Genomic DNA, 16,779 nt, shown 5'->3' on the forward strand with positions numbered 1-16,779 from the left:
GTTATTGAACTACAGTGTATGAAGTGGACTTAGATACAGTAACGTAATTATGGTTACGGAATAACATCATGGATCCCTGATCAGTACTATAGAAAATCATTATTATGGATAGGAATTAAAATGTTCTTCGTTGTGATGTATCCTGAATAGTTACAAAGGCAGAAATATACAAGAGACCACATTTGGTTAGTCTGGACCAGACCAAATCTGAAACCAATCACGGACATCTATGTTTCACAAGTTTGAACACAGAGTACAGCACAGTACAGTACAGTGCATTATACTGCACTCGTGTGCTTTACTCTACTGTTCTGTACTCTACTGTATTGTACTTTCCAAACTTGCGAAACAGACATCTATGATTGGTTCAGACTTGGTCCTGCCAGGGCGGACTGACCAAATTTCAACACCCATGGACGTAGAGTACTGGTTGCATCACTGCCTGGTATGGCAACTACTCGGCCTCCGACCGCAAGGCACTACAAAGGGTAGTGCGAACGGCCCAGTACATCACTGGGGCCAAGCTTCCTGCCACATAGGACCTCTACACCAGGCGGTGTCAGAGGAAGGCTTTAGAAATGGTAAAAGACTCCAGCTACCCTAGTTATAGACTGTTTCACTCTGCTACCGCACGGCAAGCGGTACCGGAGCACCAAGTTTAGGTCCAAGAGGCTTATAAACAGCTTCTTCCCCCAAGCCATAAGACTCCTGAACACCTAATCGAATGGCTACCCAGACTGTTGCCCACGCCCCCTCTTTTACACCACTGCTACTCTGTTGTTATCATCTATGCATAGTCACTTTAATAACTCTACCTACATGTACATATTACCTCAACTAACCGGTGCCCCCACACATTGACTCTGTACCGGTACCCCCCTGTATATAGTCTCACTATTGTTATTTTACTGCGGCTCTTTAATTACCCGTTACTTATTTTTCTTATTCCTATGTTGTTGTTTTTTTATTAACTGCATTGTTGGTTAGGGGCTCGTAAGTAAGCATTTCACTGTAAGGTCTACACCGGTTGTATTCAGCGCATGTGACTAATATCATTTTGATTTGATGTTGGTCAGTGCTCAGTGGGTGAGGATGCTTGTTACAGTAAACGGAAAGAGGATAGGTGGTACGCGTCATGGTAGGTGTCAGTAAGAGCCAGGAGACATTCGAGAGAGAGCGTCAGAGCGATAGGAAGCGTGAGAGGTTGTCCAGACTATTTCACAGTCTTGCTTTGACCACAAAAAGAGAAGAAAAACAAAAACATTATGAGCTGAATATAAGTATGCTAGTGGAAGGCAGGACAGTAGCAGTTGACCCAACTGTGTTTTGACAGTACTAGGATTTCCCATTGTAGCTTAATTGCAGTAATTACATTACATTACACTACACATTTTCCATAATTCAATTATGGTAACAGAATTACAGGTTTTAATCACTTAAAAACAAACTTGATATCAGTAAAAACACTAAATTGGTAGGTCTACCTTTACTTGCTACTTCTGTGAACTTTCAGTATCGTCACTCACGACGAAGAGAAATGAGAAAATATCATAAAGATACGTGGTCTTTTGGTAACGGAATTACAAGGCAATGTTATTTACACTTAGAACGCAAATGAATGTCTGTTCCAGTACTCAAAACAACATATTTAACCAGAGATAAAAAATTTATAAAATACAGTAAAACTACTTGGTAGATGTGTTTTGTGGCTTGTTCCGAAAAATAAAAAATAAAGATTTGTTCCATTACATGTGCTTTTCAAAAAAGAAACCAAGCATCACTTTTCCTAAATTCCCTTCCTCCTCAATGCCACACTCACTAATACGTGTTCTGACCGCTCCCTCTACACACCGGTGCGGAGTGCACACACAAGCTCCTGTTAGACCTACAGAAATAACAGACTAGAAAAACCGGTGGGATACAGAATTTACATTCCTTGCAAAATGACGAGTTTTATCACAAATTCAAAATGGACTGATTGAAGTAGGAAAATACATGTTCCAACAATGAGCTGCAGTTTTGGAATAATTGCCTCCAGTCTACTATTCGCCTAAGCTACTTTGCAAACTGCTAGTGCCGTTTAAAAGTGGTTAGACTAGGCTATCACCCCCCTAAACAGATAGGTTCCAAACTGAAAATATGAACACAAAAAAAAAAAACAGTCTCAAAATCAACAGTGAAGAGGCTACTCCGGGATGCTGGCCTTCTAGGCAGAGATCCTCTGTCCAGTGTCTGTTCTTTTGCCCATCTTAATGTTTTCTTTTTATTGACCAGTCTGAGATATGGCTTTTTCTTTTTCTTTGTACACGCTGTTCTGTAAAGGAAGTAGTACACAGTGTTGTACGAGATCTTCAGTTTCTTGGCAATTCCATGCATGGTATAGCCTTCATTTCTCAAAACAAGAATAGACTGACGAGTTTCAGAAGAAAGTGTTTTGTTTCTGGCCACGTTTCTTTTTTTTGCTGAGATACATATACAGTTGAAGTCGGAAGTTTACATAGGTTGGAGTCAGTAAAACTCATTTTTCAACCACAACACATTTCTTGTTAATCTCACAGACATGATTCAAACAGTTTCTATGTGAGTGTTTCTATCCAAATCTACTAATAATATGCATATCTTATATTATTGGCATGAGTAGCAGGAAGTTGAAATTGGGCATGCTATTTATACAAAAGTGAAAATACTGCCCCCTATACCTTAAGTTAAAATCAATCCTCCGGTTGTTTTTGTCATAAATGATCAATAATATTTAAACCGGACAAAAGCTTCGTCAATAGGAAAAGAGAAACAAGAAAAGTGCGTTCACCATCAGGGCGCATGGAAATTTCCACTGGCCACTGATTGAAAGCGGTGCATCTCCCTCATTTTTCAGAGTAAAAGCCTGAAACAATGCCTAAAGACTGGCCACATGTAGAGGAAGGCACAGAGCTCGTGAACTGGGTCCTAAGTCTTTGTATGGTGGATAGGCTTTCAATGGAAAAACAGCCTTTCAAAATAATAGTACTTCCTGGTTGGATTTTCACATGCCATATCAGTTCTGTTATACTCACAGACATTATTTTAACAGTTTTGGGAACTTTAGAGTGTTCGCTATCCAAATCTAAATTATATACATATTCTATCTTCTGGGACTGAGTAGCAGGCAGTTTAATTTGGGCACGCTTTTCATCCAAAAATCTGAATGCTGCCCCCTACCCTAGTGAAGTTAAGGACAGCAAAGTCAAGGTATTGGAGTGGCCATCACAAAGCCCTTACCTCAATCCCATAGAAAATGTGTGGGCAGAACTGAAAAAGCATGTGCGAGCAAGGAGGTCTACAATCCTGACTCAGTTACACCAGCTCTATCAGGAGGAATGGGCCAAAATTCACCCAAGTTAAAGGCAACGATATCAAATACTAATTGAGTGTATGTAAACTTCTGACCCACTATTATTCTGATATTTCACATTCTTAAAATAAAGTGGCGATCCAAACTGACCTAAGACAGGGAATTTTTTACTAGGATTAAATGTCAGGAATCTTGAAACTGAGTTTAAAGGTATTTAGCTAAGGTATATGTAAACTTCCGCCTTCAACTGTATACACACACACGTGTAATTAAGTCTCATTAAAGTGTGGATTTTCAGGCACATTCTTCATGTCAGCATCGGCTATAACCTACACCTCGACATGTAGGCCAATTATTTACGTGCATTCACATATACTTATGTTTTCCCTTAAGAGAATTGCTTGTTTTCGGTTTTCAAATCCATTTAAAAATGGCCTATTTTGGTTAATGGACTTAGTGCACAAGCAAGATGGCCTTGGTGCCCTGGCAGATTGGGCAGTTCTTAAAGGCCAAATGGCCATGCCCTCAAATCACGAAATTCCAGGCCTGGCTGCAACAGAGGTCACTGTAGAGAGCAAGTTCAAGGGGCTGCGCTTTGCGGCCAGGCTGGGGACATTTCGGAGGGGTGGATTGTGGATTTTGCTCAATTGGAAAGTTTATTCTGTGATCTTAGGATCAATGTTGTCACAGTTGCTTCTTGTTGATGATGCAGCTGCTAACCTTAGCTTGCTATATAGTTAGCTATCCCTCTTCCTTTCTGAATTAATGTGGCAATTTCTTTCTAGCTAGCAAAGTAAGTAAACTAGATTGATTTTGTTTGTGTATGTCGATAGCATACAGTACCTTCAGAAAGTATTCACACTATTCCACATTGCGTTGTGTTACAGCTTGCATTTTAAAATGGATTAAATTTTTTTTAAATAATAATAATTGAACCTTTATTTAACTAGGCAGGTCAGTTAAGAACATTCTTATTTTCAATGATGGCCTAGGAACAGTGGGTTAACTGCCTGTTCAGGGACAGAACGACAGATTTGTACCATGTCAGCTCGGGGATTTGAACTTGCAACCTTTCGGTTACTAGTCCAACTCTCTAACCTCTAGGCTACCCTGCCGCCCCATGTCAAAGTGGTATTTTGAATTTGACTAATCAATTAAAAAGCTGAATTATCTTGAATGTGTAAGTATTCAACCCCTTCGGTATTGCAAGCCTAAATAAGTTCAGGAGTAAAAATGTGTTTACCAAGTCACATAAGTTGTATGGACTCACTGTGTACAACAATAGTCTTTAACATGATTTTGAATGACTACCTCATTTCTGTACCGTACACATACAGAAAATTGTAAGGCCCTTTTAGTCAAGCACTGAATTTAAAAACACAGATTCGACCACAAAAACCAGGGAAGTTTTCAATTGCCTCGCAAAGAAGGGAATCTATTGGTAGAGCGGTAAAACATGAAGTCTTTGAGGGTGGAGAAGTTATTCATTACACGTGGATGGTGTATGAATACCTAAATACCTAAATGAAAAGAAGCAAGCCTGACCAGAACACATTCATCCTGTTTGCAATGAGGCGCTAAAGTGAAACTGCTAAAAATGTGACAAAAATAAAAAAAATGGCGTCATGTCCTGAACTCAAAGCATTATGTTTGGGGCTAATCCAACCACACATCACTGAGTACCACTTCATATTTTCAAGCATGGTGATGGCTGAATCATGTTATGGTTATGCTGGTCATAGGCAAGGACTAGGGAGTTTTTTTGTAAAATATATATAAATATAAATGGAATGGGGCTAAGCACAGACAAAATTCTAGAGGAAAACCTGGTCCAGTCTGCTTTCCGACAGACAATGAGACCAATTCACTTTTCAGCAGGACAATAACCTAAAACATATGGCCAAATATACACTGGAGTTGCTAACCAAGATGACATTGAATATTCCTGAGTGGTCTAGTAAATTTAGACTTAAATCTACTTGAAAATCTATGGCAAGACTTGAAAATGGCTGTCTAGCAATGATCAACAACCAACTTGACAGAGCTTGAAGAATGTTGAAAAGAATAAATGGAAAAAACTGGAGTGGCTGAGTTGGAAGGTAGGCCTTGAAATACATCCCACAGGTACACCTCCAATTGACACAAATTATGTCAATTAGCCTATCAGAAGCTTCTAAAGCCATGACATCATTTTCTGGAATTTTCCAAGCTGTTTAAAGGCACAGTCAACTTAGTGTATGTAAACTTCTGACCCACACGAATTGTGATACAATGATTTAGAAGTAAAATAATCTGTAAACAATTGTTGGAAAAATTGTGTCATGCAAAGTAGATGTCCTAACCGACTTGCCAAAACGATAGTTTGATAACAAGAAATTTGTGGAGTGGTTGAAAAATTAGTATTAATGACTAACATAAGTGTATGTAAACTTCCGACTTCAACTGTATATCCGTACCTGTTGGATGCAGTGATCACAATATAGTGGCTATATCCAGGAAAGCCAAAGTTCCAACAGCTGGGCCTAAAATAGTGTATAAGAGATCATACAAAAGATTTAGCTGTGACTCTTATGTGGATGATGTTAAAAATATTTGTTGGTCTGATGTGATTAATGAGGAGCATCCAGAAGCTGCACATGTTGAATTTATGAAATTGCTTCTTCCAATTATTAATAAACATGCACCTGTTAAGAAACTGATTGTTATAACTTAAGGCTCCATGGATTTATGAGGAACTGAAACAGTATGGTTGAAAGAGATGGGGCAAAATGATTGGCTAATAAGCCTGGCTGTACGTCTGACTGGCTTACTTAATGCAAATTGAGAAATGATGTGACTAAACTCCACAAAAAGAAGAAACTTTATTATGAAGCCAAGATCAATGATATGAAGAATAATGAAGAAAAAAAAATCAGTAGTTTAAATTAAATTATGGGCAGAAAGACAAATTCAATTCCATCTTTCATCGAATCAGATGGATTATTCATCACAAAACCATTTGATGTTGCCAATTATTTTAATGATTATTTCAGTGGCAAAGTGGGCAAACGTAGGCAGGAAATGCCCATGACAAACAGTGAGCATTTATATCATGCATTAAAAAAAACTAATATTGGAAGCAGTGCAAGTTTGAATTTTGTAAAGTTAGTGTGGGAGAGGTGGAACAATTATTGTTAACAATCAATAATGACAAACCTCCTGGCATTGACACCTTAGAAGGAAAGCTACTGAGGATGGTGGCTGACTCTACAGCCACTCCTGTCTGTCATATTTTTCATCTGAGCCTAGAGAAAAGTCTTTGTCCTCAGGCCTGGAGGGAAGCCAAAGTAATGATGCTACCCAAGAATGGTAAAGCTGCCTTTACTGGTTCTAACAGCAGACCTTTAAGCTTGCAGCCAACTCTTAGCAAACTGTTGGGGAAAAATGTGTTTGACCAAATAAAATGTTATTTCTCCGTAACCAAATTAACAACATACTTTCAGCATGCTTTTCAAGAAGGGCACTCAACATGTACTGCACAGACACAAATGACTAATGATTGGTTGCAATAAATTGATAGTAAGAAGATTGTGGGAGCTGTACTGTTGGATTTCAGTGCAGCCTTTGATATTATTGACCATAAACTGTTGTTGAAAAAAACAAAAAATGTTATGGCTTTTCAACCTCTACCATATCGTGGATTCAGAGCTATCCATCTAATAGAACTCAGTTTTCTTTAACTTCTTGGATATAGGGGGCGCTATTTTAATTTTTGGATGAAAAACGTTCCCGTTTTAGACAAGATATTTTGTCACGAAAAGATGCTCGACTATGCATATAATTGACAGCTTTGGAAAGAAAACTCTGACGTTTCCAAAACTGCAAAGATATTGTCTGTGAGTGCCACAGAACTGATGTTACAGAAAAAACCCAGATAAAAATTCAATCAGGAAGTGCCGCATTTTCTGAAACCACCTCATGGCAATGACTCCTTATATGGCTGTGAAGGAGCTAAGAGTCAGCTTACGTTTTCCACGTTTTCCCCAAGGTGTCTGCAGCATTGTGACGTATTTGTAGGCATATCATTGGAAGATTGACCATAAGAGACTACATCTACCAGGTGGTCGCTTGGTGTCCTCTGTCGCAATTATTGCGTAATCTCCAGCTGCAGTATTTTTCCGTTTGCGTCTGATGACAAGCCAACTGCCAGCACTGAGACTATCGAATAGATATGTGAAAAACACCTTGAGGATTGATTCTAAACAACGTTTGCCATGTTTCTGTCGATATTATGGAGCTAATTTGGAAAAAAGTTTGGCGTTGTAAGTGACTGCATTTTCCGGTCTTTTTCTTAGTCAAACGTGATGAACAAAATGGAGCTATTTCGTCTACACAAATAATATTTTTTGAAAAAATGAATATTTGCTATCTAACTAAGAGTCTCGTCATTGAAAACATCAGAAGTTCTTCAAAGGTAAATGATTTTATTTGAATGCTTTTGTGAAAATGTTGCCTGCTGAATGCTAGGCTTAATGCTATGCTATCAATACTCTTACACAAATGCTTGTGTAGCTTTGGTTGAAAAGCATATTTTGAAAATTTGAGATGACAGTGTTGTTAACAAAAGGCTAAGCTTGTGTTTGAATATATTTCATTTCATTTGCGATTTTCATGAATAGGAAACGTTGCGTTATGGTAATGAGCTTGAGGCTATGATTACGCTCCCGGATACGGGATTGCTCCCTAGAGGTTAATGGAAGCGTCTCTAATGTCAAACATGTAAAGTGTGGTGTACTGGAGGGCAGCCCTCTAGGCCCTCTTTTCTATTTTTACCAACGACCTGCCACTGGCATTAAACAAAGCATGATTATTGTCCATTCGTGTGGTCCAGTGCTGCAAGGAACGACCTAGTTAAGCTGCAGCGGGCCCAGAACAGAGTAGCACGTTTTGCTTTTCATTGTAATCAGAGGGCTGATATTAATACGATGCATACCAGTCTCTCTTGGCTAAGAGTTGAGGAGAGACTGACTGCAAGAAACATTAATATGTTGAAAATCCCAAATCGTTTGCATAGTCAACTTACACACAGCTCTGACAGACACTTAACCCACCAGACATGCCACCAGGGGTCTTTTCATAGTCCCCAAGTCCAGAACAAATTCAAGAAAATGTACAGCGTCTTATTGCATGGAACTTCCTTCCATCTCATATTGCTCAAATAAACAGAAAACCTGGATTAAAAAAAAAAAACAGAAAGCAACACCTCACGGCACAACGCCTCTCCCTTATTTGACCTAGATAGTTTGTGTGTATGCGTTGGTATGTAGGCGACGTGTGCCTTTTTAAAAATGAATGTAGTGCTGTTCTTGTCTAATGATATTCTGTATTAATGTCATTCTGTATTATTTTTCATGTTTTGTGTGGACTCCAGGAAGAGTAACTGCTGCTTTACCAACAGCTAATGGGGATCCTAATAAAATTCCAGCAAAACAATCCAAACCTATTTATTTCACTTACTTGCTGTTTCGTTAATTTGTTCCGTCGTTTCATTCTCAACCAGGATTTCATCATACCTGTCAAGCAGTGAAGTTGTCTGTCAGTGGCCTCTCTTCCTCGGTGAGCACTGTGTCTGTTTCCATCTTGTCCAGCTGTGTATGTATGTAACATTTCACGTAAACCCCGTTTCTTGTCTGCATCGAAGTAGCGGTCCTTGTACCTAGCATCGAGCACAGTAAAGAGGCTCAGAGAGAACACCACCGAATCGCTTGTTCACAGCATCGAGTACATTTCTGCAGTTTTTTTGAGCAGGCGTTTCAATGCCATGACAAACGGAATTAAGCCTGCTGCAGATGCAGTTGATTAGCTTATTTATCAAGTCAGTTGTTCGAATGGCACTAGGAGTGTGTTCATGTCTCCAAGTTTCAAACATGCTCTCAAATGCCATTCAAATGGCAGCAGCGGTATGAGAACCAGCACATTCTTGAGCATGCAATACGGCTTTCCTCAGTACGTAATACTCGTCACCCACTGTGCCATCATACTCAGCATGCTCAGAGCTGACGTCGCTGGTCCAAATGTCAGTTGTGACGCCCATAGCATAATGAATTCCATTATCTTGGCGTTAATGGGTTTCGCATTTGAGTTGTCTTGCTGAGATGTTCTTACTCTTTCAAATGACTGCTCAACTTGTTTAGTTGTTGGAAGAGTGCACTTAGTATTTTTCTGCTTTTGTTATGTGTAGTGCTGTATCTTTAGTGGCGTCATTACGTCATCACTTATGTTATATACAGTGGGGCAAAAAAGTATTTAGTCAGCCACCAATTGTGCAAGTTCTCCCACTTAAAAAAAGATGAGGCCTGTAATTTTCATCATAGGTACACTTCAACTATGGCAGACAAAATGAGGGGAAAAAAATATTTAAAAAATCACATTGTAGGATTTTTTATGAATTTATTTGCAAATTATGGTGGAAAATAAGTATTTGGTCACCTACAAACAAGCAAGATTTTTGGCTCTCACAGACCTGTAACTTCTTCTTTAAGAGAAGAACCTCCACTCGTTACCTGTATTAATGGCACCTGTTTGAACTTATCAGTATAAAAAGACACCTGTCCATAACCTCAAACAGTCACACTCCAAACTCCACGATGGCCAAGACCAAAGAGCTGTCAAAGGACACCAGAAACAAAATTGTAGACCTGCACCAGGCTGGGAAGACTGAATCTGCAATAGGTAAGCAGCTTGGTTTGAAGAAATCAACTGTGGGAGCAATTATTAGGAAATGGAAAACATACAAGACCACTGATAATCTCCCTCGATCTGGGGCTCCACGCAAGATCTCACCCCGTGGGGACAAAATGATCACAAGAATGGTGAGCAAAAATCCCAGAACCACACGGGGGGACCTAATGAATGACCTGCAGAGAGCTGGGACCAAAGTAAGGGACCAAAGTAACAAAGCCTACTATCAGTAACACACTACGCCGCCAGGGACTCAAATCCTGCAGTGCCAGACGTGTCCCCCTGCTTAAGCCATTACATGTCCAGGCCCGTCTGAAGTTTGCTAGAGAGCATTTGGATGATCCAGAAGAAGATTGGGAGAATGTCATATGGTCAGATGAAACCAAAATAGAACTTTTTGGTAAAAACTCATCTCGTCGTGTTTGGAGGACAAAGAATTCTGAGTTGCACCCAATGAACACCATACCTACTGTGAAGCATGGGGGTGGAAACATCATGCTTTGGGGCTGTTTTCTGCAAAGGGACCAGGACGACTGATCCGTGTAAAGGAAAGAATGAATGGGGCCATGTATCGTGAGATTTTGAGTGAAAACCTCCTTCCATCAGCAAGGGCATTGAAGATGAAACGTGGTTGGGTCTTTCAGCATGACAATGATCCCAAACACACCGCCCAGGCAATGAAGGAGTGGCTTCGTACGAAGCATTTCAAGGTCCTGGAGTGGCCTAGCCAGTCTCCAGATCAACCCCATAGAAATTATTTAGAGGGAGTTGAAAGTCCGTGTTGCCCAGCAACAGCCCCAAAACATCACTGCTCTAGAGGAGATCTGCATGGAGGAATGGGCCAAAATACTAGCAACAGTGTGTGAAAACCTTGTGAAGACTTACAGAAAACGTTTGACCTCTGTCATTGCCAACGAACGGTATATAACAAAGTACTGAGATATAAGTATTTGGTCAATAACAAAAGTTTTCCACCATAATTTGCAAATAAATTCATAAAAAAAATCCTACAATGTGATTTTCAGGATTTTTTTCTCTAATTTTGTCTGTCATAGTTGAAGTGTACCTATGATAAATTACAGGCCTCTCTCATCTTTTTAAGTGGGAGAACTTGCACAATTGGTGGCTGACTAAATACTTTTTTGCCCCACTGTACTAATGCAAGTCAGCTTTGACATCGGTTTTGCTAATCAGCGTTAAACTAGACAGACATCGGGCCGATGCGATGTTGGCATTTTTAGCGAAAATCGTCCGATTCCTAAAAATGCTCACCGATATATCTTGCATCCTTAGTTAAAACCCATATACACTGCTCAAATAAAATAAAGGGAACACTAAAATAACACATCCTAGATCTGAATGAATGAAATATTATTAAATACTTTTTTCTTTACATAGTTGAATGTGCTGACAACAAAATCACACAAATTATCAATGGAAATCAAATTTATCAACCCATGGAGGTCTGGATTTGGAGTCACACTCAAAATTAAAGTGGAAAACCACACTACAGGCTGATCCAACTTTGATGTAATGTCCTTAAAACAAGTCAAAATGAGGCTCGGTGTGTGACCTCCACGTGCCTGTATGACCTCCCTACAACGCCTGGGCATGCTCCTGTTGAGGTGGCGGATGGTCTCCTGAGGGATCTCCTCCCAGACCTGGACTAAAGCATTTGCCAACTCCTGGACAGTCTGTGGTGCAACGTGGCATTGGTGGATGGAGCGAGACATGATGTCCCAGATGTGCTCAATTGGATTCAGGTCTGGGGAACGGGTGGGCCAGTCCATAGCATCAATGCCTTCCTCATGCAGGAACTGCTGACAAACTCCAGCCACATGAGGTCTAGCATTGTCTTGCATGAAGAGGAACCCAGGGCCAACCGCACCAGCGTATGGTCTCACAATGGGTCTGAGGATCTCATCTCGGTACCTAATGGCAGTCAGGCTACCTCTGGCGAGCACAGAGGGCTGTGCGGCCCCCCCAAAGAAATACCACCCCACGACTGACCCACCACCAAACCGGTCATGCTGGAGGATGTTGCAGGCAGCAGAACGTTCTCCACGGCGTCTCCAGACTCTGTCACGTCTGTCACATGTGCTCAGTGTGAACCTGCTTTCATCTGTGAAGAGCACAGGGCGCCAGTGGCGAATTTGCCAATCTTGGTGTTCTCTGGCAAATGCCAAACGTAAGGCACGGTGTCGGGCTGTAAGCACAACTCCCACCTGTGGACGTCGGGCCCTCATACCACCCTCATGGAGTCTGTTTCTGACCGTTTGAGCAGACACATGCACATTTGTGGCCTGCTGGAGGTCATTTTGCAGGGCTCGGGCAGTGCTCCTCCTGCTCCTCCTTGCACAAAGGCGGAGGTAGCGGTCCTGCTGCTGGGTTGTTGCCCTCCTACGGCCTCCTCCACATCTCCTGATGTACTGGCTTGTCTCCTGGTAGCGCCTCCATGCTCTGGACACTACGCTGACAGACACAGCAAACCTTCTTGCCACAGCTCGCATTGATGTGCCATCCTGGATGAGCTGCACTACCTGAGCCACTTGTGTGGGTTGTAGACTCCGTCTCATGCTACCACTAGAGTGAAAGCACCGCCAGTATTCAAAAGTGACCAAAACATCAGCCAGGAAGCATAGAAACTAAGAAGTGGTCTGTGGTCACCACCTGCAGAACCACTCCTTGATTGGGGGTGTCTTGCTAATTGCCTATAATTTCCATCTGTTGTCTATTCCATTTGCACAACAGCATGTGAAATGTATTGTCAATCAGTGTTGCTTCCTAAGTGGACAGTTTGATTTCACAGAAGTGTGATTGACTTGGAGTTACATTGTGTTGTTTAAGTGTTCCCTTTATTTTTTTGAGCAGTGTATATTAGTTAATACACAGCACCAACTACATAAATACACTACAAGACCAAAGGTATGTGGACACGTGTTTGCCGAACATCTCATAAAAAAATTACTAATGGGCATTAATATGGAGTTGGTCCCCACTTTGGTGCTATAACAGCGACTACTCTTTTGGGAGGCTTTCCACTGGATGTTGGAACATTGCTGCAGGGACTTCTTTCCATTCAGCCACAATAGCATTAGTGTGGTCGAGCAATTAGGCCTGGCTCGCAGTCGGCTTTCCAATTCATCCCAAAGGTGTTCGATTGGGTTGAGGTCAGGGCTTTGTGCAGGCCAGGCAAGTTCTTCCACACGATCTAGACAAACCATTTCTGTATGGACCTCACACAGGGGTATCGTCATGCAGAAACAGGAAAGGGCTTTCTGCAAAAAGTTGGAAGCACAGAATCGTTTAAAATGACATTGTATGCTGTAGCGTTAAGATTTCCCTACACTGGAACTAAGGGTCTAGCCCGAACCATGAAAAACAGCTCCAGACTTTTATTCCTCCACTAAACTTCACAGTTGACAGGTATTCTCCTGGCATCCTCCAAACCCAGATTCGTCCGTCGGACTGCCAAAATGTGAAGCGTGACTCATCACTCTAGAGAAATTGTTTCCAATGAGCCAGAGTCCAATGGCAGCGAGCTTTACACCACTCCAGCCAACGCTTGGCATTGTGTATGGTGATCTTAGGCTTGTGTGCAGCTACTCGGCCATCGAAACCCATTTCATGAAGATCCCAATTAACAGGCAGAAATGTGACGAACTGACTTGTTGGAAAGGAGGCATCCTATGACGGTGCCACGTTGAAAGTCACTGAGCTCTTCAGTAAGGCCTCTCTACTGCAAATCTTTGTCGATGGAGATTGCATGGCGGTGTGTTCGATTTTATACACCTGTCAGCAATGGAAGTGGCTCAAATAGCCGAATCCACTCATTTCCAGGGGTGTCCACATACTATTGTATATACAGTAGTCGATTGTTTGGTCGTTAGGCTTTTGGTCAACCTAGTTTTTTTTGGAGCAGTGGAAAATATATAAAAATGATTTATGGCACACGAGACACTTGTCTGATTCACACCTGTCTGAGTGGACTAATCCATTGCAGAGGCCGTGGTGATGTTAACACCAGTATTACCAGCAGTACATTTACGTTTTTGATGCGTTTGATACAGTTCCACTGATTCTATTGCAGCCATTACAATGAGCCCATCCTCCTATAACTCCCCCCACCAGCCTCCTTTGAACAGCACTATGTCCATAGCATGATCATTATGGTCTAGCAGTAGCCAAAACACTGTACCATTCGCAGTGACAGCGTTGTAACTACAGATATAAACCTAACAGCTGATTAACCATGTGTAAATAAAAGCTAACACCCATTTCCTGTGTTGCTTCAGACAAAGGCCCAATTAATTTTAGCTGCTGATATGCTGTAGGGATTTTACCCCTGGGACTACTAATATGCTCAGCAAAGAAACAAACTGTTTCAAGACACGACTTACTTGGGAAAAGCTGGCATATTTGCCATCTTACTAAACATTGGCTGATTGGATTAATGGCATAAACATGGATCTTATTCTAGGTTACCTTGCTCACTCGGTTCATGTGAATATACATATAGGCCTCTCAGATGTACACTACCTAGCTACTAAACCACACAACTAGATGGTTATCAGTGTTGATTATGTGGCTCTACTTGCTGGCTCTGTCAGTAACTCCATATCCCTTCCCACCATGGCATGGTTCAACAACATGGCAGATATTCATACGAGATTGCTACTATGTGTAAAGTTACTAAGTTAGACCTAGTGAATAATCAGTTAAATCCTTTCCTTTCTGAAATCCGTGTAAGAAAATGAATAACTAAATTAGTTAAACTAGCTTGTTTACTACATTATTAGTAGATGGCTTGTTTCTGAGCAAGGACACACTTTGTAGAAGAGACAGCGCATGATTGTTCAATGTTGACTAACGTTACAGCAACCAGATGGCAGCTCAATATAACGTCACGTTTTTCTAAATAAAAAAAACATGATATCACCTTTATTTAACCAGGTAGGCTAGTTGAGAACAAGTTCTCATTTACAACTGCAACCTGGCCAAGATAAAGCAAAGCAGTGCGACAAACAACACAGAGTTACACATGGAATAAATAAGGGTACAGTCAATAACACAAGAGAAAATAAAAGTATATACACATTGTGTGCAAATGGCATGAGGAGGCAATAAATAGGCCATAGTAGCAAGTACTTACAATTTAGCAAATTAACACTGGAGTGATAGATGTGCAGATGATGTGCAAGTAGAAATACTGGTGTGCAAAAGAGCAGAAAAGTAGCAATATGGGGATGAGGAAGTAATATTGGATGGGCTATTTACAGATAGGCTATGTACAGCTGCAGCGATCGGTTAGATGCTCGGGTAGCATATGTTTAAAGTTAGTGAGGGAAATACAAGTCTCCAGCGATTTTTGCAATTCGTTCCAGTCATTGGCAGCGGAGAACTGGAAGGAAAGGCGGCCAAAGTAGGTAATTTATCATGCAATCATCCAAATGATTATCTAGCTATATATCGAGATGATAAATAATCGGTTCACTAGTTAAGCCTAATCAATTGTAAACTGATCCCTGGACGATTAGCTAGCTTATCTAGCTAGCCAGCAGATCCAACCGGCTTCCTTACAGCTTAACTAGGGTCGGACAACATTCCGGTGTATATTAAGACACGGGGACACGACGCGAGATTTGGCTTGTAGAACAAACCTACCTCAACCCAGGGATGAGAAATACGTTGTACTCCGAATTGTCCCATTTTCACAAATGTTATACCACGAAGACTGAAAGTCTTCTAGTTAAATTAGTCGTTCAATCTAATCGGTGTGACAGTTGATGTAATGGGACAGTTCGGAGTACAAGGCATTTCTCATCCCTGGATTGAGGTACGTTTTCCGAGCCATATACCCCGCCGGCTCCGCTGTGTCTTAATATACACAGGAATACTGCTGTAGGCATGCAGATCTGATGGCTAGCTATCCAGCTAACTAACGTTGGGTTAGCCATTTAACGTTAGCTATTTAACTAACTAGGCTAGCAGGAAGCTACAGTAGTATTAACTGGCAGAAAGCATCCCCACAGTTTCACACTGTACTGTCTATGGCATCCCTGTTGATGTCAATGTAGCTTGCTTGGCACAAGCTTGGATAACAACACAAAATTAGGTGTTCATGTTAAGATAATAAACTCACCTATACCAGGAGCCACATATATGAAGTAGAGACCAGTCGTAGACATGGAGAAGAAAAAAATGAAGGCCAAAAATGAGCGGTTCGACACCCGCAGCAGCCGCTTCCAATTCACCATATTTGCTTCGAATTTACCGATAATCCCATAAAAATATACCGTTTGGATAAAAATAAAATGATATGCTAAAAGTAGATGATGTGATCATCCAAAATCAATGCAACGACACAACACGCATCATTTGAGTCGGGGATGCAGCGAAAAAGGCTAGTGCTAGGAAGTCATGAAATCCCGTATGGGCGGCTTTCCCCAGTCAAGAAATTTCCAGATAGAAAAAAGCAGGCCTGCAATCAGGCACTGTCAAGCTTCAACGAAACCATCGATCGGGCATACTGAAACCGTTAACTACTGTAGTTACTGACATGAGTAGACAAATAATACTGGCTAATTTCTTAAGAATACTCGTGATACTGATCCATGTTTAGCTTGCTAGTTAGATATGTATTTTCTCGCCCGGCGACGAAGGTTTTAAAAAAGACCATGGGAACGGGTCTGCACCGCTGCCTCCTCTCATACAAACCTCAACGATGT

At 41.1% G+C, this 16,779-nt stretch overlaps 1 protein-coding gene across 1 annotated transcript in view; it reads right to left on the reverse strand.

Annotated features, from left to right (window-relative positions):
- LOC110521745 (beta-1,4-galactosyltransferase 6) overlaps positions 1-16,308 on the reverse strand; it is a 50,373-nt gene extending 34,065 nt beyond the window's left edge. Inside the window, exon 1 of the mRNA XM_021599576.2 lies at positions 16,194-16,308. Coding sequence (XP_021455251.1) covers positions 16,194-16,308 — 115 coding nt within the window. The remainder of the gene's footprint in view (positions 1-16,193) is intronic.
- Positions 16,309-16,779: the final 471 nt, after the last annotated feature.

This window comes from Oncorhynchus mykiss, chromosome 30 (assembly GCF_013265735.2).
Source record: "Oncorhynchus mykiss isolate Arlee chromosome 30, USDA_OmykA_1.1, whole genome shotgun sequence".
In the NCBI taxonomy this organism is placed as follows: Eukaryota; Metazoa; Chordata; class Actinopteri; order Salmoniformes; family Salmonidae; genus Oncorhynchus; species Oncorhynchus mykiss.